This window comes from Juglans microcarpa x Juglans regia, chromosome 8S, assembly GCF_004785595.1.
Source record: "Juglans microcarpa x Juglans regia isolate MS1-56 chromosome 8S, Jm3101_v1.0, whole genome shotgun sequence".
Classification (NCBI taxonomy): Eukaryota; Viridiplantae; Streptophyta; class Magnoliopsida; order Fagales; family Juglandaceae; genus Juglans; species Juglans microcarpa x Juglans regia.
This window is the reverse complement of record NC_054609.1, coordinates 14,384,299-14,409,771: the sequence shown is the minus strand read 5'-3', so window position 1 is coordinate 14,409,771 and position 25,473 is coordinate 14,384,299. Positions and strand designations below refer to the sequence as shown.

At 31.9% G+C, this 25,473-nt stretch overlaps 3 protein-coding genes across 4 annotated transcripts; 2 read left to right on the top strand and 1 right to left on the bottom strand.

The window, feature by feature from the left end:
- The first annotated feature begins 5,358 nt into the window (after positions 1-5,358).
- On the top strand, positions 5,359-7,194 carry LOC121245109 (transcription factor BEE 3-like). Its single transcript, XM_041143422.1, has 6 exons — positions 5,359-5,832; positions 5,959-6,081; positions 6,187-6,252; positions 6,370-6,438; positions 6,536-6,613; positions 6,895-7,194. Exons 1-6 carry the CDS (start codon positions 5,437-5,439, stop codon positions 6,910-6,912), a joined length of 750 nt encoding a protein of 249 aa, XP_040999356.1. The 5' UTR covers positions 5,359-5,436; the 3' UTR covers positions 6,913-7,194.
- Positions 7,195-13,228: 6,034 nt separating this feature from the next.
- Positions 13,229-20,265, top strand: LOC121245108. Of its 2 annotated transcripts, XM_041143421.1 has the most exons (11): positions 13,229-13,629; positions 13,947-14,211; positions 14,304-14,551; positions 14,718-14,952; positions 15,505-15,674; positions 16,735-16,877; positions 17,095-17,272; positions 17,429-18,008; positions 18,400-18,512; positions 19,478-19,721; positions 19,931-20,265. In XM_041143421.1, exons 3-11 carry the CDS (start codon positions 14,361-14,363, stop codon positions 20,156-20,158), a joined length of 2,082 nt encoding a protein of 693 aa, XP_040999355.1. In that variant the 5' UTR covers positions 13,229-13,629; positions 13,947-14,211; positions 14,304-14,360; the 3' UTR covers positions 20,159-20,265. The 2 variants fall into 2 exon arrangements, with proteins under 2 accessions (XP_040999355.1, XP_040999354.1); XM_041143420.1 differs by lacking the exon at positions 13,947-14,211.
- A 3,721-nt stretch (positions 20,266-23,986) lies between these two features.
- Positions 23,987-24,460, bottom strand: LOC121244245 (VQ motif-containing protein 20-like). The gene has a single exon (XM_041142262.1). The coding sequence runs from the start codon at positions 24,458-24,460 to the stop codon at positions 23,987-23,989; it is 474 nt and encodes a 157-aa protein (XP_040998196.1).
- Between the last annotated feature and the right edge of the window lie 1,013 nt (positions 24,461-25,473).

Here is a 25,473-nt window from a genome sequence, read left to right as displayed (position 1 = left end):
TTGAATCAAACTCAACTTATCTCAAACTAATTATTGATGAGACTCACTACTTTTTCAACTTCCCATAAAAAAGTTAAACTCATGATCTCAACATACTTTATAGATTTTAACCTAAAAAGTTAAACCCATCTCAATCTAAAAAATTAAACTCATCTCAATGGGACCAATAAAATATTAGTATTTACAATTCAACTCATCTCAATATCCAAACATAGCCGTGTAGCCTAGTGCTTGGATAGAATCATAGTTCTCCTACCTAGCTTAATCATGTCATCTCTAGATTGATATGGAGAACCATAACTTTTAATTCTTCAAACTGTCTTGAAGATAGGGAGGTAACTGTGGCATCAGTCCCCATCCCACCGGTAAGATAGGAATTTTGGACCATAAGTGATGATCTCTAACACCTAAATATAGCAACCATGATGGACTTTGAAATTATTGAACGAGCCACGGTTAGGTCTTTACGTACGGTTCTCCAACTTCAATTGATCAGATCTTTTGTAATTGTCTTAACTAATCAAATGATTTAATTCAGAAGAAAGAAATACATCATATAGGTTTTCTAGCATTTAATCATGTTTGTATAAAATTTCTTGAACCACAAATAAACATTTAAGAGAAATAACATTTACAATCTTAAGATGTGTGAGCCTCATGCACTCCTTTTGAAAATAATGGGTAAATCTGGAAACTACATGAAAAAAAAATTATTTTTTTAATGATAGACCAAACTTTTTATCAGATAGAATGCACGGGATTTGTATACTCTAAAATTATATCTAACATTACTCAACATTTAATACTGTGCCTATCTTTCTCTATATATATATATATTAAAATATCCAAATTTAAAATATGATCTCAGTTTTACGTGTGTACTTTAAAAATGAGTTTTGTCAAGCATTCAATTTTTTAACAAGAACATGTGCATCAATGCTTAATGTAAGTGAAATGATTACCAAATAAATGAGGATTTTTTTTTTTTTTTTTTTTTTTTAGGATGGGAAAGCTTTAATTTTCAATGCCTATATATTGCATTTGGACATCCAAAGCACTAGGAATACATGTAGGCCTTGAAGTAAATTGAATGAAATTGACAAATGCCAAACACACATCCCACATGCATGTAATGAGCCCTATTAAAGATTTGACTTTTCATCTTATGGATCCCATTCCAAATGTAATGTACACTTAACATCATTTATGTTAGGAGTAGAGAAGAGTCAATTTCTCTGCTAGTGCATTTTACAGAGACCTGTGTAGTTAACAATGATCATTACCATTGGACAAGATCATAAAACTACCTGTATTTCTTTTTTTAAAATTTTTATTTATAAGCCGGAGTGGTGCATACATTGCATACTACTAATGTTGCATAATTTAATTTGTAAGAAAAATTTACAGATTTAAATCTTGCAAATCAAATCATACCACATCAATAATACGGACGATATATTCTCTACGCGGACTTAAAAATAGAATGACACATTTTTCTTTGTTGAAGGAGATAAAAAAAAGAGAGGAGGTTAAGGAAATTAAAAGATCTATTATACTAAATAATAAAATATTGAACACATTTAGAGTTTTATTAAATAATGAAATTTACTATGATGGGAAAGGGAGGGGTTGAAAAGGAGAGCTCTAATGATGGTAGGAAACGCATATGGAAGGAAATATGAAACATGCAAATTCCAAACAATGTGAAGGTTTTTGCTTGGATAGCTTGTATGAATGGATTACCTACAAAATCTAATCTGAAGAAGAGGAAAGCCTTAGATGAAGACAATTGCTGGTTTTGCTCCAATGCAGTGGAGAATATAGTACATGCTTTGTATCACTACCCAACCCTGAAGGAGAGCCGAATCAGACACTTACTTGCATTAAATAGTACTGATCCTAATCAAGATTTTGTGGATGTTGCTAGACAGATAAGTGATGTCGAGGGGAACCTCCACTGCAAGATGCCATGAAATTGAATGTGGATGGTGCTATGTTCCATGACCAACGATACGCAGATGTGGGGATCATCCTTCGCAATAACCAAGAGGAAGTTATAATGGCAGCAAGCAAAATAGAATATGCAGTAACTGAGGCCTCGGAAATTGAACTTATAGCAATGCTAAGGGGTTTGCAAATGTGTATTCATCTAGGATTACATGAGCTTATTTTAGAAAGTGATTCTCTTCTAATGGTCTAAGAAATCCAAGGGATTGGTGAATCAAGATCACTCGTGGGCAATATCACCAAAGATATTAGGGGTTTGGTGTAGAGAATTTCAATATCACCAATGAAACAGCTCATGAGCTTGCTAGAAACGTTTGGAATGTGGATAATATCAATGTATGGTGGGAGCCATTGCCAGATTTATCTCTCAATTTATTTGGACTCATAATCATTTGTAATTTGGTTTTATTAATGAAGTTGTTTTGACATTAAAAAATAATGACATTTACGAAGGTTAGAGTTTAACTTAATAAAAGAAAAATGCTAACTATATACTTAAGAAAATTTTACAAAAAACTTACTTCTTCACGTTTCAACTATTAACATGCTTAAAATTATATAATTTGAAATTCGAAGGCTACTTATAAAATGAGTCTTTTACGTAAAATTGAAAATACATGTAGTACTACTCTTAAGGTGAGTTTGGATTTCAAATTCATTTCAACTCATCTCAACTCATTATTACAACTTTTTCAAATTCCAACACAAAATATAATAAACAATTCAACTTTTTATAATTCTAAAATAATAATAATATTAAAAAAATAATATTCTAATAATATTTTATCATATTAACTCAACTCAATTCAACATCTAAACGCAGCCTCAATAAAAACAAAATAAAACAAAATAGACGCTTTCAAAATTATATACTAGCACCCATATCGGACTAGCTAAAATTTAGCAAAAGAATTTCATATTTGTAGCTTTTCACTATATTTGACTATTCTTTAATATTATTTATTTTTTCTTCTAGCCCTCGTCCATATAGCAAAATTTCATTCACCTCAATATAAGTTTTTTTTTTTTTTTTTCTAATTTTTTTTTTTTAGGAGGAAATTAATGAAAATATAATATTTCGTTTGAGAGATAAACTAAAGCCAATGTTTTTATTTGGAAAAAGGAAAAAAAAGGAAGAATAAAAATGATTTTCTTCTAATTTCGTCGAGTGCTATGGTTCTTGATCGAATTTGAAAATTCGCTGATGATATTTTTTCTACACAACTAGCAAAAAACTGGTGTGATCAATCATCAATTAATATAAAATCTCGTTTTCTTAATGATATTTTAATCTTATAACAATGATAAATATTTTTTATTATCTTTTTATCATTTTATGAAAGAGTAATGTTATTCACGATCATCATATTCTCATAATTTCATGATGTAATATTAAACTATTAGAAACTATTTATTATGTTTCACTTTTGAACTTATTATTTAATATCATATCAAAAAATGTTGAAAGAATACTGATAAAAATAATAATAAATAGATTTTTTTGTTTATGAAATAGCATAAAATAATTGATAAAAAATGAAAAAATATATATAATAATTTTTAATAATTTAATATTATGTCAAGAAATAATGATTAATAGAATCGATTGAGATATCATGTAGTATAGAGAACCACTTTTGAGTCTTAACCCCATTAGAAAGATAGTAAATTTTTAACATTAGATGTCTGTTCGGAATTGTGGTAAAAAATAGAGTTAGATATGGTGGTATTTTTAAAAATGTAACATTATCTGCGTGAATTTTTCAAAACTATTAAAAACACTTCTTATGCCTCCAAACTCAAAAACTCATACCAGCTAATTAGGGATGTAAGCGAACCAGTTTGTTCGATAGCCTACTCGGTACTCGTTCGGTTAAACTCGAATCAAACACAACTTGTAAAAAAAAAAAATATTGTTCGTGAAAACAGATACATGCTCGATTTGTAAATGATATATACCTGACAAAACTCGACTCGACTCAGCTAAGGCCCGCTTGTATATGCTTGAGTCGACTCGCTAGCTCGACTCGATTAAAACTCATTCATATATTGATAAATATATAGATACACCTATGTATATATACATATATATGTATTAGCTAATAATATAAGCATACAACTTTGATAATTAAATATATAATATGTAATCTAATTACTTATGTCTATATAGTGAATATACTTCATAGTTATATTTTCTAATTTGTATAATAATTAATCAATAAAATTTAATAATTTCATATACTAGTATGTGAGAATCATATATGAAATAGATATATACTATCATATTAAGTGTATGTATTAATAATATATGTAGGCATATGATATAATATTATTTTGAATAAATATCAACTAGTTAGATATTAATTATTTATAAATTTTGTAAAATTTTATAATTCAATAGAGGTTTTACTTGTTAGTTGTATAATTCAATATTAACTCTTTTATTTTTTTATTTATTTAATTTATTAATTATTAAATCTTATTAAAAAAAAAAAACAATTCGAGCTCTACTCGACTAAAACTCGTTTGTGGGACGAGCTCAAGTTAAGAGTTTAGTTTATTGAGTCGAGTTCGAACAAAGAATAAAAAAAAATCTCTAAACTTGAGCCCGAGTATTTGAATCGAGCTGAGCTCGACAAGTCAAAATCTGGCTCGACTCGATTATAGTCCTACTGCTAGCAGGGTAATTTCAACATCTTCTTGAAGTAGCTAGAAAAGCTTATCTTTAAAAAAATGAAAAAAAAGGAGAGAAAATAGTTTTGGTTATGAGGCGAAAGCCTATCATGGGCCCATTTTGTTATTGGATATATCTTCAGAAGGAAAATATTAGGTTGTTCCCGGTCGTGTATTTTAATTTTTTTATTTTTTTTAGTGTTTAAAAAAGTGATTATTAATAAATTTGTACATTTTTTTAAAAAATATTTTTTAAAAAAATATAATTACAATAGAGATGCGCTTAACGGACATGCTCGACAGCAGCATCATCCATCTATTAATAAGGGAGGCAATTAGGAAACGAGTTTTACAATATATAATCATCTTTACGTATTATTTATGCACTTTACTGATATAATTGGTCAAAATAATTATTTTATATTAAAAAAAAGTGATTCAATCAATTACATTAGTAGAATATTATAAAATTTGACTGCAGAGATTTTGTTAGGAAACACAACCACAGAAGATGGAGTTGCCACGTGCTCTCTTACAAATAATGCCTTATTTTTCACCATCATATTATTATTATTATTATTATTATTATTATATGAAAATAATTTACTAAAATCCTGAGTGATTTACGCCAAGTTCATTACTTGGACGTTAATCCCACGCTATAAATACAGCAGCACTCTGACACCGCTCTCATTATCCACGAACCCAGTTTTTCGTAATCCTCTCTAAGAGAAAAGCCCTGTGTTTTCAGATTCCATGGCTGAATTCACAGCAGGTTTTCAAAGCTTTAGTGCCCAATTTCCAGAATCAGATATTGATCCAAACATGGAGATCATGACAAACCAATACGCAGGTATAAACCCAAGTGTGCTGACCACTCCAGAGCTTGATTTCCAGTGCTTCATGCCTTTCTGCAACGACAATTTCTTCAGCCATCAAGTACCTGAATTCACAGGAAACTTGGCTGAAAATCTTCTCGGTTCTGTTCTCCAGGAGTTCAGCCAGAATTTGGTGCCTGCTCAGCCTGTAATGAATGCTGCAGCTGGAAATGAATTCCATGAAAGCAAGAACAGAAAATCAATGGAAAAGCCTGAGAGCAGCTCTGGAACCTCAAGTCCTCAAGTTTCAGAAACTGGGAGTAAAAGGAAAAATGTAATGGTTTGTTATATTTGATATTTCCCCTGCATATTTTTCCACTAGAAAGAAGACAAGAGGAAATAGTATGTTATTTTGACCAGTTTTTGGCTTCATGGGTTGTTTGTTTTGTATGTTTTGCAGAATTCAGGAAGAGGGAAGAAAGTGAAAAACACCCAGAACGAAGAAGATCAGAAACCAAAGGAAGTTGTTCATGTTAGAGCTAGAAGAGGCCAAGCTACTGATAGTCACAGCTTAGCAGAAAGGGTAAATCTTTACACCACCTTCACCCCCAAATTAACATAGTTTGAAATTATTTATTTATGATGTGAAAGTGATTTTGGGGTTGATGAATGCATTGTTTTCATTCAGGTTAGAAGAGGAAAGATCAATGACAGACTCAGATGCTTGCAAGACATTGTCCCTGGATGCTATAAGGTAAAGAAAATAACCAAATTTTAGAACAAAATAGAAGATAATTATAGTTTATTATTGGGTTAAATTTTAAAAAAAACGGACTTTCTGACTTAAAAATGCATGCATTTTGGATTACAGAGCATGGGAATGGCAGTGATGCTGGATGAGATAATTAATTATGTCCAGTCCTTACAAAATCAGGTCGAGGTGAGTCAAAATTATAATCACCTATTTGCCTTTTTAAGTTACCAATTAAGGATTGATTTGATATATTTTTACATTTCTTTCAATTTGTCATGTTCAGTTCCTTTCTATGAAGCTTACAGCAGCAAGCTCATTTTATGACTTCAGCTCAGAGTCAGATGCTTTGGAAACAATGCAGGTACTTCCTCTAAAATAAAAATAACCCAAAACCAAGTCTTTTGTTTCACTTCCTAATTGCAAAATCTGACTGCTGCAATATCCACTTAAAACTGCAAAAATGCGTCTTGAATTTTATCATCTCGAATCACGTTGTATCATATATTAAATAAAACATGACTGAGGATAACAAAATACAGTAGGGAGTATAGCATTGCTCGTTACCATTGCAAATAGATTAGTTTGAATGTCGGATGCGAGTTTATGACTGATGATGGATGCTGAAAATTTTTTATGTTGCAGAGGGCCAAGGCATATTAGGCAAAAGAGGTTGAGGAGATTGATGAAGGAAGCAAGGATATGGAGGACTAGTCTCATGTTTGCACTCAACTTGATTAATGGTCCCCCTGTGACTTCACTTTTGGATGTTACTCACTGCAATACATGAACATGAAGATGCATCTTCATTTCCCAATATTTTCCAATTTGAGAATTATATTTGTCACCACTTCATGCTGCACAAAGCAAAGTGGATATTGATACAAGCCCTCACTAATTGGGAAATTCAATCAATAAAAAGGCTCTTAACTTTTTTTAAATTTTTACTCCAAAGTAGAGTTGAATTCCTCATAGTTTTTGGAATTTTGTGTGCAAATATGATGGGATACTCTAACAGCATTTATGCCTAAGAATACATAAAATCCAAAGCAACATTAGACATAAACCATCCGTGATTGGATTTGAAATGTGATATGTCTGGTTTGTGTTCAAATGAATTAAGACACAGACCCTCAAGGTGCTTGATTTACTGATCATTGCCGACATGAAATAGCTTAGCGCCAGACATGCATGCATCATGTATTTGAGCCTGATAAGACTGATTCAGAAGATCATGACTCTTACCAGTAACATCTTACAATCACAATATGCTGAAGTTATTTCAAGGCTTCTTCATGTGTTTTAACTCAAAACCTTCCATATCGGTTCTGTAACATTTGTTGGGATGTCTACAATATTGTTTCCTACAATCGTTCTAAAAAATCATTTGTGAGATGTAATATTTAATATACAAAAGACAGTGTGTCTTTCTTAATACTAATTAGTTTAAAGAGAAATGATATATGCAATCCTAGCGTGTGCAAACTCCATGTGCTCCTTTTAAAAAAGTGAATAATTTATAACACACATGAAAAAAATTATTTTTTTAATGGTGGAATCATTTTTTTCGAAGCGAATATGCAAAATTTGCACATCCTAAAACTATATCTAGCATTACTCTATTTTAAAATGATTTGGTCATATAAAAGGTTTTCCATCAATTTTGATGGGATTCATTCCAAGCTACCCATCATATTTGGTTGGTACTTATCCATAGAACCTTACAATCAGATAAGGAACAAAGAGTCCAATCTAGAGTTTAATATCTCAAATGTAATCAGGAAGGATGTAAATTCCAACTGCAACCTAATTATCAAAAAAATAAAAAATAAAATAAAATAAAAATCCAATTGCTACCTAAAATCGATACCAGCACAATCTGCTGTCATTGAAAGTTTCTTGGGTACTCCCATGTTGTGTAGGGTCTTAATATATGGCAAGTAAATTATTGGCAACAACCAGTATCGAAAAAATAAAAGGGAAAACAAACAAAAAAAGACCCTGTTTGTGCAATATGAGAAAGTTATATGGTGAATTCAAATGAACAAAAAGCATAAAGATCCTACAAAATAGATGAATGCATAAAATCTCAAGGATGTTGCCAATCCATGAAGAGAATGATTGGAGGGGATAGAAAATATTGTAAGTTATTGTATCTAAATTTCTGTTAAAAAAAATAAAAAAGAAGAAGAAAAGAAAGAAAGAGAAAGGAAAGCGATGGTAGATGCATTGCATTTGCATCCATGAAATTGGAGGAAGAGAGGAGGACAGCCGGAAATGGGCCAGGGCATGCCCTAAAGAAGATGGGCAATGTGGGTTCTCTCAACTCCTCCAAAATGATAAGAGCTTCTGTACCTTTAAAGCCACTTTTGTGTTTCTCCTCCCCACTCAAATCTTTCTTCCTTGACCCCCTTTTGACCAAGTCTTTGCTAATTGTCTCTTGGAGAATGCATGAACTAAGAGAAGGGAAGAGAACCCTTAAGGGGTCCCATGTTAAGTAAATGGATAGATTTTCATATTATTAATTTAGATTGAGGGTCACATGATATTAGTTGGAGTTGGAGTTGGAGATATGAATAGTGACCAATATGGGCGAGTTCACGGATCCTACCTAGTACATGGCATGCATTGATCATCAATCTTCAGAAGTGGAAGAGTTGTTAGATGGTCACCAAATATTAATTTATGCCCCACTACTAGAGCAAAACTTAAAGGAATTATTCTTAAATAAATGCTTTAGCCACAAATAAATTTCACAAAAGTAAACTCACAAATTGACGTGATTTGATGTGGTACATTATATTGTATATTATAAAGTAGATCTAACGTATTACATAAAGCTATGTCAGTTTGTGCGTTTATTTTTATAAGATATCTTTATGACTGGAGCACTTCTCTCCTTCTAATACGCATGTATGCCATATTTTCTAAATTCAAAATTCAACTGAATATGACAAACCTCTTTGTTTTTGGGCATTGAAAAGAGTACAATGCAAGAAAGGAAATCAATGCTGCACTACCTCCAGCATTATCGAGAATCCACTTAGCTGAAATTAGGTTTACTACTTTATTCATCCAGTTGAGGCAAGCCCATGACTGCATAGATTCTAACTTTTCACAAACTACACTAGAAATCTGGATGTGTTCTACTCTTTTCATTTTACCTTTATTATGTCACAGCAAATCTTTTAGGTTGATATAGAGATGATATGGGATGGACACCTAGCCTTACTTGCCTATTTCAATGAGTGACCCACGAGTAGAACCATATCTGTTGTAGATGTCAGACAATAAGTTAGATTTACTTGCAATTCCACGAGTGACCCACTCGATTTATTTGTCATCTGCAACTCCAGAACTTCGATCTCTTCTATAACAATACTCTCGAATGTCTTCATTCATAGTTTGAGTGCAAAACATATTTTATTTACCATAACATGTCTTCATTCATAGTTTTGTGGCACGAAAGATTTAAAATTTATTTCTTTTTTTTTTTTTTAAAAATAAATAAACTGTAAATTATTTAATTTATCTATTTAATTAAATATTTTACATGTAATCTGCATGTGATCAAGGGGAGTTGCAGTGTGATAATATATAAATAATAAAATTTACCCCTCTCTATCAGTTTAAACTTTTAGGATAAGTAGTGACTGCTAATTTCGTGGGTAACATTATCTTTTCATATAGTTGAAGAGGAAGTGGGAATACTCCAACATGATGAGGTGTAATTGTATGCCAAATTCACATATGCAGGTGTATTTCTTACCATCAAAATGAATTTTAATATTATCTAAAAATTTTACGTTGACCCTTTTTAACTGGATGCACTATAAAAAAAAGAGTATTTGTGATGGATTATTTACGATAAAAATAATTATTTATGATGAAAATAGATTCATTTTAACAAGAAATAGTTATTTTCACATAAAATAACTGGTCACAAATAAATAATTTTCTTGTAATGATGGGTGTCTTTTTTTTATTAAAGTTTTCACACACCCAATTTTATTTTCCTCCTTACATATGCAGGTGAAAATGCATAGGAGTCTAGAATGCTTTGGAGTATGGGATATATCTCTAGGAGGATGTTCTTAGAAAGTGTTAAATGTAGCACAAACTTCTTTCTGAGTTATTATGCTTTTTAAGTTTAGAAAATGTTAGTTTCTTGCTTTGAATTTAAATAATGTTCAAGACTTAATACTTATGTATTAGTTTAGAGAAGTATTAGATCAATTTCATAAAAGTAATTTTATACTAATTTTTTGTTACAATCTGACATATTACTTCAAAATAGATTAGTTTGTAAATTTATTTTTTTATAAAACTGATTTATCTATAAATCATTTCTCATTATTTTATGTTGATGATACCGCTGTTGCTATTTTATCATGTCATCAAGGTGGCTAAGCCTAAATGCCTCGTTTATTTTCAGAAAACATTTCATCTCATCTAGTCATTACAACTTTCCTAACTTCTAATACAAAGTAAAATAAACAATTCAACTTTTTCAAATTCTAAAATAAAAATGATATTAAAATATATTTTAATAATATTTTATTCAACTTTTTAACTTTAACTCATCTCTAAAAATAAACGAGCCCTAAAAGATTTGAACCATTTCTCATTATTTTATGCTAGAGTGACGGAGTATCAAATCTTAAGACAAAGGGCCCAAAAGCCAACATGTCTGCTCAAAAGCCCGGTTTATGTACTCCCAAGGCCTGACTGAATTGGCCTAATTGGGTTAGCTAAGCCCATTTTTTAGGCTTTAGTTCTTGGCTTGTTTTATATTTCCTTCTCTTTTTCGGCCTTTTAGTCCCGATGGAGTACGAATTAAGAAAAGAATCGAGCAAAGGCGCCACGTCCCAAAAAAATAAAAAAATAAAAAATAAAAAATAAAAAGTCATTATCTCTCCTCTTTTGAGATTAAATTTATGTTTAGATGTTTAACGTTTGGATGTTGAGATGAATTAAATTGAATTATAAATATTAATATTTTTTGAATCCCATTAAAATATATTTAATATTTTTAAGTTGAAATATATGAAATAGATCGAGATGAGTTTAATTTTTTTTATGAAAAGTTAAAATGTGAATCTTTTAATGATTGATTTAAGATTAGTTGAATTTAGTTTAACAACCAAACACAACTTAATGTTGGGAACCATAAATCTTTTAAAAAATCCAAATTCTATTTGGAAAATAATTTAATTTCTAATTTAAGTGTCTTTGACAAATTTATTTTCTTTAAACATCTTATCCAAAATTTAGTACTCCGGGAAAAAATAGACATAAAATAGGAAAATACTAGTTTGCCTCTACATGCACCCCTAGAATATTTTATTTTTTTAATATTTTTCTAAAATATTAAAAAAATTACCACTAATAATTTAGGTATTTTTTTTAAATATTTGAATAAAAATGCTGATTGTACTAGCGGGCATGCTCAATGATAAAAGCCAGCCAGCAGCCGTCGGCATTGTAGCATTACCCTATAAAATAAGTCCTAAAAGATTTGTTGAATGTTGTTCACAAATCCATTCAAACACATGTAGTGATACACTTATAACTATTTTTTATAATTTATTTATAATCATGTGTTAAATTGATGACATTTATGTAAAGTGATTTTATTTTTAAAAGTTATTTTACAAAAATATCCTTTATTGAACACATGGTTATATAAAAGTTGTAAAAATAATTGTAATCGTATCTTTTTTTAGGGTCTAATTTATGGCTGCGTTTGGTTGTATATCTCAATTGAGTTCAGTCTAGTTTTAAACTAAATCTAACGTCAAAATATCCAACTTTCAAAATTACTGAACTCATCTCAACTCAAAACCTCCTTACACGTGAGATCTATAATATTTTTCAACTTAACATATCATTATACGTGGGACCCACAACCTTTTTTAATTTCTCATAAAAAGTAATAAATTCATCTTAACATCTAAACATATTTTAAACTCAATTAGTCAATTTAGATGGCTTCACATAACTCTCTCTACTATTTAACTTATTACTATTTATAAAGAACTGAGTTCAATTCAATATCTAAATGCAGTCTACATTGCTTTCCAATTTTAGATTATAAAATTCGGATAAAAACTTTTACGAGATTTCAAATCTGAATACCTTTTACAGATCAAACCAATATTTTTAAATTTTTAACTCTCAAAAGTAATTTTCATGTAATTAGTTATGATTTAAGAAAAATACTAAAATGAAAAATAATTTTACAAAAAATAAAAAGAAAAATCTCTGAGAAAAGTTTTTATCTCAAAGATAATGTTATCATTACACTTCATTTACTACCTAACTTTTTTTTTCTGTTGCTATTAAAATTTGAATTAAAACTTTCAAAACATAACTTTCTTATTTGATTTAGAAAAAAATAAATTTAATCAATTAATGTAATCATATAATTTAATTTAATTAAATCTAATTTTATAAAAATAGAGCAAAAGAAGGTCAATTTTTATAAAATTTAATTTAATTTTAATTAAATTATATGATTATATTAGTTGATTAAATTTATTTTCTTTTAAATTATACAAAAAACCATATTCTAAAATTTTTAATCTAAATTTAAAGAACAAAAGAAAAAAAAAATAACTACATCGTAAAACAATAATAAAAGAAATATAAGTGCATCATTAACCTTATTTCAAACATCAATTATTTCAAACTCCGATAAACAAATGATGAAAAAAAAATTTCATCTTAAGTTGCAGTTTGAATAATGAGATTACTGTTAAAATATTATTTTACATATTATTATTATTTTAAAATTTTAAAAAATAAAATTATTTATTATATTTCTTATAAAAATTTAAAAAATTTATAATAATAAGACGATATAGGAATAAATTATTTTCGCTATATTTTCACTATCCTTCGTGGGAATGAGTCTCGAGTAATAGACTATTTTGACTTTTTAACTTATTTATACCAATTCGACATGAACACTTGTGTGACTGTGTCGTTATTCTCTGCACCCGAGATCTTCTGATCATCTCTCCCAAGCACGAAACTCGAACAGATAGCTTCAGAGGGTGGAAGCTCCTCCTCGATCACTCTCCCACCCTATCTCTCCCTGTCGCTTTATTCTCTACCTACACTTTTCATTTCCTTTCTATCACGCCAGAACCTTGATGTCTGTATTGGAAATTGTCCGATATGATTCCCCTGCTTTGGCAGTTTGCTTAATCCTTGGAGTTTCGCAAATTGGTGAAACGGGTTTGTAAGATAATGCGACATATAATTATAATCTGAGATGGGTTTCTTCCAATGTTAAGCAAACGAAGAGAATTGTTCGGACGTGGAGAATCTGAACGCAAAAGATGACATTTTAGGGCTAGGAACATCCATTTTGCGGTAAGATTCCTTATGTTGAGCTTTGCTGGCAAACAATGAATAAATAAACTAAACTTGTTGGGATTGTGTTGTTGATGAATTTTGGTTCTTAGGTTTTGGATTATTTGGTTTTTATTTCTTATGAGGAATTCGTTATGGGTTTTTATCAAGTTGAATAGGTTGAAAGTGTCGGTGTATAATTTTATACTTGGGATTCGTTAGTGTTACTTGGAGTTTTCTTCTTCGTTGGTAATAAAAGTTTTCGGGATAAGGATGTTAAAATATTTCGATCCTTGGGCTTTGATTTTTGAGTAGAAAAGGGTATTTTTCTTTTTCAGGAAAAATCCGTGGACTGCTGGCAAAGTAAAGGTATTAGAAGTTTCATTGTTGAAGATTGATACTTGAGGTTTTGAACAATTAAGTGTCTGGCAGTTAAGAGTGGTAGCTGAAGTTGATGCTGGGGCTTCAACTTAAATTGTATTGAGTGAGAAACCTGTAATGATTTTTCTAAGTAGAAGAAATTGAAAGGTTTTGAGTGGGTGATCTATATTGGTTCCTATGTGTCACATTGGGCAGAGTTGATTTTGAACTTCAAATTAAAAGGTAATCTGCACAGGTTTCATCAAATATATCTCACTTGGACAGTGGTATCGATGAAATTGAGGTTTTCTAATTGAATGCAAGATTTATGACAGGCATTTGAGAGGTGAATTTCTGTCCAGTTACAGAAGATAGTGAGTGTAAAGTTGGAGATGGCTGTGGGTAGCAAAACAAGAAATCTGCTTGAAGGTCTAGTAAGAGAAGGATCATTCAAATGGTTACTTGGCAAACGCAGTTCCTTCGATGAAGAATTTGAAGAGATGGGAAGGTCCCCATCTGCTCAGAGGAATTGGATACCACAGCTTTCTCCTCTTGCAAATCTGGTTGTTCGTAGATGTTCAAAGTAAGCTTATTACTTTCTATCTTGTACTCTAATTTTACATGCTTTCTTGAATATTAGATGAATATAGTAAAACTTCCATTCTAGTGTTCTGTGCTACTTCTGTTTGTCAAATGTGGTTATTTTTTATTATTTATATTTATTCCAATGAAGAAATCCAATGATGCAGAGTCCTTGGTGTTCCTCCAATTGAGCTTCAAGAAAGCTTCAATGCAGAGGCTGCTGAATCAATAAAGCATCCATCAAGGTACGCAAGGAACTTGTTGGAATACTGCTGTTTCCGGACACTAGCCTTGTCAATACGAGTTACAGGTCATCTCGCCGATAAAAGGTTTCGACGCTTAACGTATGACATGATGCTAGCTTGGGAGGCTCCGGCTGCTGCCAGCCAGCCTTTAATCAATGTAAGCTTTATTTGTCTAATTAAGTTGTGGACTCTGCAGTGGAAGTGCCTTTGTACCATGTAATGTTATGACCTCTCCACATTATAGGTTTAATAGATCTCTCTCTCACTCACACACACTCACCCACACACTCACACAGAGGCATGAGTCATCCAACCAACCCTGTGCCCGAGAAACTCCTTGCACACAAGTATAGCCTGGCTGGTTTGTGTTTTTCCATGACTCATAACATGTCTATCAGAAGATCATTCCTTCCATGCGGACTGCAGTGGAGGCAGAGGTGATTAACATACAATTTAAATCACTAAAATAAAACCTAGTTAATCTAGTCATCAAAAAATTATGACATTTCTCTCTTGTCTCTCCCCTACTCACTCACACATACTCTCATGTAATTAATAATATTGTTTCACTTTTTGGAGATCCTCTTGAAATTTAGATTCACGTACTATAACCTTATCTCGAGTTTTTCTGTAAACTTTGGTGTCTTTAGTACTATGAGTCTGTTGCTTCCTGACAGTTTTGCCGTGCATGGGCAAAATCTATCTACAGGTTGAAGAGGATGCATCTGTTGGGGTAGAGGCCTTCTCAAGAATAGCTTCAGCAGTCCCTATTATTGCAAATGTGGTTATTAGTGAAAATCTATTTGAGGTGCTTACCAAATCAACTGGTGGCCGGCTTCAGTTTTCCATCTACGAAAAGTATTTAAGTGGACTAGAAAGGTAATTGCATCTCCATATTAGTTTGCTATTATTTTTACTTCTTTTCATTTTCAGGTCGTTTGGGATTTTCTTTTCTTTATGGGGTTTTGGGGGGATGGCAGCAGTAGGGGGATATTTTTATTTTTATTTTCCCATTGACCATTTTGGTCTTTTTCATGCCAATCTAAGCTAATCTTAAGGTGGATGACATTGGAGATATTTTAGAGCTCTTCGTGTCCCCCGCCCCTCTCTAATTTCATAAACAGAAGTTGCTGTTTTACTTCTAGTGATTATCATCGTTTCCTTGGAATTTTGTCTGGTTATTTCAAATCTTTAGTCGTGGACAAGTGAAAATTTTATGCCACTTGGCAGTTTATCCTGATAACTGAAGCAACTAAACAAAATGGGAGGAGCTCTCTAACCAAATGAGTGGAATGAAGCTTTATAGTATGGATGATATGCTTAATCATTTTTTAATAATATGGCCAGTCCACTATTATTTGAATGGAAAAAAGTCGAAAACAGCTTAGATAAAAAAAATAAAAATAAAAAATGTAATGTCTATATTGAGATAAAGTCCCTGAAAGGACATTGGGACCATTTCACGTTGATTCAAAAGCAAAGTTCCATGAGTTTGGGCCCTATTATCTATGTCGGGGCTGTATCAACCTATGTTTCAGTTTGTCTTCCTCCGCTCAGCCAGTATTTGACAGATTTGTTGGACATGCAATGGATGTTTCAGGATATAGTCTCCTTTTTTTTTTTCTCCATGTTGGAATGATTGATATGCTAATTATTCAAAACTTACATATGGAAACTATAGAGATTGAAATGGGCATATAAAATTGCAATCGGCCTTGAACATTAAAATACTGAGCGTCATAAATGATATGATCAAGAATGTCACTAAGTGATTGTAATGTGTTTAGGTTATTGGACTTTGAAACTCCTCTCTCTCTCTCTCCTTTTTTTTTTTTTTTTTGTATTCTTTAACTACATCTAAGTTCAAGTGTCACAAATTACTCCATTGTCAAGATTACAGTTATCCATTCTCAAATTTTGTTTGGTATAATTTCTGCAGAGTTATTAGAAAAATGAAGAACCAATCAGAGTCGTCTCTTATTTCTTCTGTTCGATCAGCAAGAGGAGAAAAGGTTCTTGAAGTGGATGGAACAGTCACCTCCCAACCAGTTCTTGAGCATATAGGGATGTCTGCATGGCCTGGTAGGTTCATGGGATGAAGATATTTTGTTGGATAAATTCACATGACCTATATTCTTAAATAAAAGATTCTTATTGACTGTAGCCATGGTGTTATCTACTTTTTTATAGGTTAAAAGAACATACTTAACATCAACATAAATTTTATAAAATAGGAGTTTAAAGATTAAAGTCCTCTGACATTTTTATGTGATTGCTCATTGCTGTGATGTGTATGCAGGTCGGTTAGTTATGACGGACCATGCTCTTTACTTTGAAGCTCTCCGTGTTGTGTCTTATGACAAGGCAAAAACGTATGATTTAGCAGATGATCTGAAACAAGTTGTTAAACCTGAGATGACTGGACCATGGGGTACTCGGCTTTTTGACAAGGCAGTGTCATATAAATCAATTTCCTTGTAAGTATGATGCATATCTGTTTATTTTATTGCTGTAAAATATTTATTTATTATTTTTAGTGTTCAATCTTGCAAAGATTTTTCCATTATGTTACTCTGGGTCACCCTCTTTTAAGCATTATAGTGGCCATAACTTTTTTTAGTTTTCCCTTGTAGATCAGAATCAGTTGTCTTCGAGTTTCCTGAGCTTAAGGGGCATACTCGCCGTGATTACTGGCTAGGAATCATCCGAGAAATTTTATATGTTCATAGATTTATAAACAAGTTCCAGATCAAGGGAGTTGAACGAGCTGAAGCACTTTCAAAAGCCGTACTCGGGATTTTGCGAGTACAAGCCATTCAGGATATTAGTTTGGCTAATCCTCTACGGTGTGAGACTCTTCTCATGTTCAATCTTTGTGACCAACTTCCAGGTGGAGACTTGATATTGGAAACCCTTGCAAATATGACAAGCCTCAGGGAGTTGGACCGGACTAACAATTTGAAGGCTGGAGGTGAAATGCATTCAGTCTCTGCCTTAGACATGGTCTCTAACTTAGGGTTTGTGTTTGGAACAAGTTCAAATAATCCTAATGAGGCTGGACTTGTTGTGGGGGAGATAACTGTGGGAGAGATGAGTTCTTTGGAAAGAGCAGTTAAGGAATCTAAAATCAATTATGAAAAAGTGGTGCTAGCACAAGAAACAGTTGACGGAGTTAAAGTGGATGGCATTGACACTAATTTAGCAGTTATGAAGGTATCTTTTATGCTGGTTAAAGAATTTGTTCTGTTGACTTTGTTTGTGTGGCCCTCACTCCCCCCCTCCCCCCAAAAAAAAGGTGAAGATAAAATCAATTTAAAATCTATTTATAAGGATTTGGTTGATGGAAGTTGTAGAACACGTATGTACTTACTAGCATCAAGTGATGGGCACAAAGCACAGTTAAAGAGCTCGCTCTCTTTCTCATGCACACTCAGTTATCATCAATCGTTTCGTAACAAAAAAAAAAAAGAGTGAACAAACACTTGTCTAATAGTCAGCTTTGCTTGTATTCTGTCTATATTGGGATATGCTTCTCACTTAACCAGGGTATCTTCAAGTTAGAATAATACAGTTTTAACATCTTAAGTTGATTGTATACTTGCAGGAGTTACTCTCTCCTATGAGGGAACTCGGGAAGTGCCTTCTGTCTTTGGCGTTTTGGGATGATTATGTGAAGTCATTGGTATTTTGTTTATTTTTCAGTTACATCATTTTCAGGTAAAACTCTTATTTGAGCAATTTGATTGTGCTTTACAGACTATATCTGGTGAATTCATAGAGAGAGGGAGAGAGAGAGAGAGAGATTTGGGTTTTGTGTGTGGGGCCGGGGAGGGGGGGGGGGGGGATTGGGAGAGATGGAGGAAGGGAGGAGTTATGGTAGCTGTGATTTTAGGAATTGTGGTACAAGGATCCCTGGCACCCCCGCCTTCACCTTTACACAAATATTCCCGTGCACTTAAAAAACCAATATCTTTAACATAAAACTGGTAGGATGGAGGAAGGGAGGAATTATGGTAGCTGTGATTTTAGGAACTGTGGTTCAAGGATCCCGCCCCCACACCCCCACCCACGCCCCACCCCCCCCCCCCCCCCCCCCCCCCGGGGGCCGTGCAAATAATCGCACATGCACCTCTTTAACACAAAACTGGTAATAATAGACCATCTGTTGTTGAAAAATTAAAAGATTTTGCTTAATAAACTGGTAATACTGCTCTGCTACCAAGATAGTTAAAATTAAACGACAGCAAGTAGGTTAAATATTCCATTTCTTTGTGTTTAGCAATTCATTCAGAAATATATTTATGCAATTATGTTTCAAGATTATGAGGGCGGTTCTTGATATGTGATTGCATTCTGTTTACTTCTTTAGAAGCAGCTTATCTGAACGATATGACAACTATAAAGGGAACCTGATTTTGAAAATTGTAGTGAGATAGGCATGTGATGACTTGGTGTATCAAAGGTTATATTTAAGTGAAAAGGGAATATCTACTTCTTATGCAGCCAATATTTGTGCCTCTTGACGTAATATAAGATAGATTGCCCCCCTGCCTCCCTCCATCTCTCCCATGCACCCCTCGGTTTGGTCAGTTTGGCTTGATAATTTGGTGCTATCTCTTATAGTTTCTTGAACACATCAAACTGGTAGATATATTTTTTGATAATTACAGAATGCATTTCAGGGGATGGCTGGGTTACACCTTTGCTCTAGTGCTGATCTTTATTGCGATTTTCATGGTACTCAACCGATTTTGTGGCCAAGGAAAGCCTGTTGATCATGTAAAGGTGATAGTACCCCCGGCAACGAAAACAATGGAGCAGCTCTTGGCAGTTCAAAATGCAATCTCTCAAACTGAAGGGCTCATCCAGGACGGTAACATTCTTCTTCTCAAGATGCGGGCCTTGTTGCTGTGCATTTTCCCTCAGGTTTTTCATTCTTCCTTTGTTCTACTGGCTTTTGCACCTTCCAATTTCCATATTTCTCATCTTTGTCTCTTCTTATCTATCATAGGCACATGAAAAATGAAAAATGATAAACACACTTTACAGAAGATTAGTGAGTCCTATGAGTTTCTATTAGTGGAACAGTCACTAGCACATTGCCAATTCATTTTGTTTATTTATCCGTTCATCAGGCAAGCCAAAAATTTGCGGCGGCGCTGTTGATTGCAGCCTTGATTATGGCCTTTGTACCTAGTAAGTTCATCGTTCTTCTAATTTTTTTGGAGACTTTTACAAGATATTCACCTCCAAGGAAAGCAAGCACAGAGAGATGGATGAGGAGATTGAGAGAATGGTGGTTCAGCATACCAGCAGCTCCTGTTGTCCTTGAAAGTGAGAGAGAGGAAAAAAAGAGGAAGTGATGTTGTAATTATTATGTGTGTGAATTATGTAATAACCTGCAATAGTGTATATACGTTTTTGGAATGGGATTCTTTTTTCTCAATGCATCTATTGATTGTAAACCTCAGCAGTTCCTGTTATACTTGTGAGCCATTGCAATAGTTTTATGGAAAATGATAAACTACAACTAGTCTACAACTATTTTATAACTCTATTTAAAATGAATGTTAATTATGTACAATTGAAAATATTTTTTAACGAAGTGTCACAATTATATTAATTGATTTGAAGTGAGTAGTAAAATAGTTGTAAAAAAAAAATTATAGGTATATCATTTTCCATATATATAGAGAAGTGTCCTCCTATTACCCATTTACTATTTTTTTTGTATTTGATTTTTTTTTAATTTTTTATTTTACTTAATGGTTAAGGAAGTGATTATTAGTAAAATTATATATTTTTTTAATTTTTTCTTAATAATTAAAGATGTTAAAAAAATACTTAAAAGAAAATGATAAAAAAATAAAAAATTTCAAATACACTATAAGTAGTAAATGGGTAGTAATGGAGTAATAATTCTATCATTATTTTATAGAGAAATACTTTAGTCACAAAATGATTATATAAAAATAAATTCACAAAGTGACGTAGTTTAATGTAGTATGTTAGATTTTAAAATTACTTTTATTGTATAATAAATCTAACGAATCACACAAAAATACGTCATTTTATAAATTTATTTTTATACAATCTCTTTATATTTATAACACTTATCATGTAGCTTTATAGAAGTTCCATCTTCATTTTCATAATACCCAACTGTCACACCACTTTCCCAAAAGTGCGCTGGTGTTTTTTTTGTCAAGAAATGGTTTGTCCCTAATCATATCCACAATTGTATAAGAAAGGAGTTTAGATATCTTTTACAGCCACTTCGAGATTTGTAAATTGTTGAATGATAAATACACGTCATTTTTCACAATATTTTACATAACAATGTTTTAAATTTAGCACACTCCTTCCTATTGTGAGATTTTCCTATAATAGGGGTTTCAAGCAATCCAATCAATGGGTTGCTCTAGCAAGAATGTTCATGGCGGCTAACCATAGGATCGGACCATTCAGTTAGTAGTGCTATTCTTTTATGAGAAATGATATTTACATTCATAGAGTACGTAAGAGGCATATACTTCTTTTGAAAAAAATCAGTAAATATAAGATTTATATGAAAGAATTAATTTTTTAACAATACACTCTACTCTTTTTAAAAAAGAATGTGTAGTGCTTGCATAACTCATGATTGTATCTAACATTACTCTTCTTTTAGTAGGTTTTAATTTCTCGATTGTATCTTGGATATTAAGAGCTAAATATAAATACATAAAAAATGAGAGAGATCATGAACAAAATAATAAATTTAATAAGCAAGGGACATGTAAATGAAATTATAAACTTATATTTATTGTTTAACAATTTGAATTGTTGCCTTGATGCATAAATTAATTAATTGTTTCTCTATAATCAATTTTATATTTTAAATTGGACGTCACACGAGAGTTGTGGAGCCATAGGCAGTAGATCTTTAAAGTTAAACTATATTAAATAGGAAAATGTTGTATCCACTGAAATATCCTACCGACAAAACGAATGTGTTTATTTTTAGCATTATTTTTTTTTAAAAACGATACAAAGAAAAAAATGCTAAAAAAAAGAATAATGCATACAATCGTAAAATGTGTAAGTATTGTACAGTTATTTTGAAAAATAATGAGGTTTACTATTAAAAAATTAATTTCTTTTCATTTGGATTCTTTATTTATTTATTTTTTTTAAAGTAATTGCATGGCGCTTACACATTCACGACTACAACTATCATTTCCTTTAAAAAAAATAGACAAAAAATAAAAATAAAAAATTTACACTATCGATAGAAATCCTCTGTAAAAATTATTGGTGACCCTAACAGCTCCCATTAAAATAAATATTTACTTTGTAGCAGTGTATTATTGTATTTTTTTTTTCTCATGTATTATTATACTCATGTCCACTAATTATATTTCGGACGGAATTTGTCGCAATTTGCCGAAATTGACCGAAATGCACTAGAATTGACCACAGAGCAGAACAGGGAAGTGCAACATACCAGCCACTATACCGGAACGATAACTCGGGCTGAAACGGAATGGATTTAAAACATTATAATTGGTCCTCCTTTTTAACTTTTCTAATTTCAAAATGTAAAAATCTTATAAACTAGAAATTTTATTTTATTTTTTTAAAAATTAGTCTTTTAAGCCATGTTTGGTTACAAAAGTTTTTTAAAAGTTTCTTGATTTTTTTAAAATCAAATTAAACATATTTAAATATAAAAAAAAATTATTTAGACGTTTCAACTTTTTACCTAATCATTACCTAAACTCAAAAGTGCAAGAGTCCTCCCAGTCAGCTACCCATCTCTAACCGTTGGGCATGACCACTAATTCATTCTTCATTTTTTTTCCTTTTTTATAAACATTTAAGATAAACACACAAATTCACAAGTAGTAACATTTTAAACAATTAAAAAAATAAAACAAAATGCATTAGCGGTAACTTTAAGTAGTATACTGAGAGGAATAATTAACATTTTACATTTCACAAACTCTAATACAAAACTTTCCTCTCTTCCTTTCAAAAACTTAATCCTAAAACAATTCTCAAAATTTTAAAAAATTCTATAATTTTTTCATAATCAAACATAGCCTTAATTCTTGTTTTCTATTTTGAACGCATGAATGTCATGATTTGATAAAGAATGAGAAATACTAGACTTATTAGAGATTTTACAACATTTTTCTTGTACAAACTGATGTGTCACTCTATGTGGCACTCAACAAGGACACGCCATGATGAGGAAGTAACACTTTGCCTCAACCCACTAGTAGTACAACTATGGCTATTTATTGTCACTTGTGCTATAATTTTAGAACAAAACAAATTCATGTGTTATTTGTTTAGGGTTTTGTAAACGAGATTTCTTTTTCATTTTTGGACTTTCATATTTATAAATTATATTTATAATTTTTTTTTCTTTTATTAAGAAAAACTAAATAAGTCCATTGATGAATGGCTATTAGCAAATGGTTATATGGCTCAAGTTTGGGAGGAAATGAAAAGTAAGTATTTTTGGCAAGAAAATTTTTACTCATCATCCTGATCACGCTACACACTACATATAACTTTTTTCTATTACCAAATGTGCAGTGTATAAATGAAGAGTAAAAGAAAACAATTAGTTTAAGAAGAATAAAATAAAAAATAAAAATAAATAAATAAAGATAAATGTGGTATGTGGTGTTTGGCGTATGATGTGTGGGGATGATGGATAGCAAAGCTCTTTTGGCAATAGTTAATTGCTTAAGCTAAGAAAATAAATTAACATTTCCAAAGAAAAGAAAATTACTTACATCTCTATTAGTCTCTATCTATACCATGAAAAACAAATGAAACAATTCTCGAAGTTATCGCTAATGTATTTGTGTATTTTTTTTAAACAGCCACAAATGTAATGGCTGTAACTTTGAGTGGTAAATTTGAAAGGATAGGACAGCATTTTTCATTTTCTTATTATGGATATCTATCAATTAATACTGCACGATAGAAATGAAAAATCGAATAAATAGAAAAGTACTCATTTCCAAAATTGAGTGAAGGATGAAAGAAGAAAATGAATAGCCATACACCTTATTGTTTAGGCGTGAAAAAACAAAGAATCAGTGCAACCATATAAAGATTGGTTACAACGCAAAAACTCATCTGAATTCAGTGTGAAAACGGGTATATTGTCCATGTAAGGGTTGTGGGGAGGCTCATAAATTGGCAACACATGCAAAGCAAGAGTTCACTTGGTCGACGTTAATATTGTTGACATTGGTGCAATTCTCGTCTGTAATCACAGACGATGACTCGGTATCATCGTTTCCCAATTGAATCATATTTGTATTCTTATTGTCCTCCCCGTTTGACAACGTCGTCATGTCAGAGGATTCATGTCCATGTCTAACGAAGCCTTCCTCCTTAGGGTGCGACAAATCAGAGAGCTTTTGCACAAGCGACATGAAGTCCTTGGGGTGTGTCTGGATGATCTTTGGGGAATGTGTATAGATTATAACCGGGCCATGGCGTTGATGTTGTTGAGGCCTGCTGGTGATGAGCGAAGAAGCTGATGATGACAAGGATTCCGAAGATGATTTCTTGATGAGACGAGAGTCCTTGTTCCATTTGATCAATGGCGATGAGCACAAGCCATTCTCTGTCTTGGCAAGGAATTGCATAAGGCTCATTGTTATAGAAATGAAACTACTTAGGTTAGAAACAGAAATAATAGGAACTCCAAGGCCTTTGAACATTGAAAATGGGACGAGTGTATTTATACAGGGAAGGTTTGAATGTTCTGGTGTAGGCGACACTATTTGTTTGGTGTGGCACATAATGGTTTTAGCCATTTGGAGTCATGCACGTGGGTTAACGAAATAGGAAAAATAAGTGTCATGTAACTAATCATTATATTGACGTGTCAAAATAGGAGTGACTATAGGAAATCAATTGTGGGTGGTTATTCCATTGTGTTCTCCTCATCGAATCTGTTGTTCGACATTTTTTCTTTCTTTCTTTTTATCGGGAAAAAAATAAAGTTTGGTTAATAGAAGCAGGAGGAAAAATGCGCAAAACTTGTTTTAGAAAAAAATAACTGAATGATATTCTATATATGTCATTTTTTGCATCCATCTGTTTAATATGAATTATTTATCATATGCAATATCTAATAAGAATCATGTTAAAATAATGCAAAGAATTTTTGTAATTAGTACAATGAAAAGTAATTATTTGGTTGTCCGTATGTGATACTTCAATACGAATAATATAGTGTTTACTTGAGCAATTTAGATTTACACATCAGTTTTTATTTTATTGAAGTCTAAAATGAACATAAGTATGTCAAAAAAAATGCTTTAATCACAAAAAGATCATACAAAAGTTGATCTACAAACTGATGTTGTTTGATATGGTAAGTTAAATTGTAAATATACTTTTATCGTAAAATAGATTCAACATATCATATGAAGGGATGTAAGTTTGTGGGTTTATTTTTATGAGATTTCTTTATGACTGTAGCACTTTTCTAAATCAAATCCTTTAAAATATGAAATCAAAAAATGTAAATAATTAGAGAAGTGGGTGGTTGCCCATCCCTCCAAGGGTGGTCTAGGGTTTATAGACCATCCTGGCCACCTCATAGATTGCCATTCCCATTTGGTGTTGAACCAACCAGCCCTACGATATCACTCAAGCAAAT

What these genes read in the sequence shown, in the direction of transcription:
- LOC121245109 (XM_041143422.1), top strand. Translation starts at nt 5,437, where the DNA reads ATGGCTGAATTCACAGCAGGTTTTCAAAGCTTTAGTGCCCAATTTCCA. An exon ending in TTGTCCCTGGATGCTATAAG is followed by an intron (nt 6,253 to 6,369) that starts GTAAAGAAAATA and finishes TTTGGATTACAG; the next exon opens with AGCATGGGAATGGCAGTGAT. An exon ending in CCTTACAAAATCAGGTCGAG is followed by an intron (nt 6,439 to 6,535) that starts GTGAGTCAAAAT and finishes TGTCATGTTCAG; the next exon opens with TTCCTTTCTATGAAGCTTAC.
- LOC121244245 (XM_041142262.1), bottom strand. Translation starts at nt 24,460, where the DNA reads ATGAGCCTTATGCAATTCCTTGCCAAGACAGAGAATGGCTTGTGCTCA.
- LOC121245108 (XM_041143420.1), top strand. Translation starts at nt 14,361, where the DNA reads ATGGCTGTGGGTAGCAAAACAAGAAATCTGCTTGAAGGTCTAGTAAGA. An exon ending in GTTGTTCGTAGATGTTCAAA is followed by an intron (nt 14,552 to 14,717) that starts GTAAGCTTATTA and finishes CCAATGATGCAG; the next exon opens with AGTCCTTGGTGTTCCTCCAA. An exon ending in CTAATTTAGCAGTTATGAAG is followed by an intron (nt 18,009 to 18,399) that starts GTATCTTTTATG and finishes GTATACTTGCAG; the next exon opens with GAGTTACTCTCTCCTATGAG.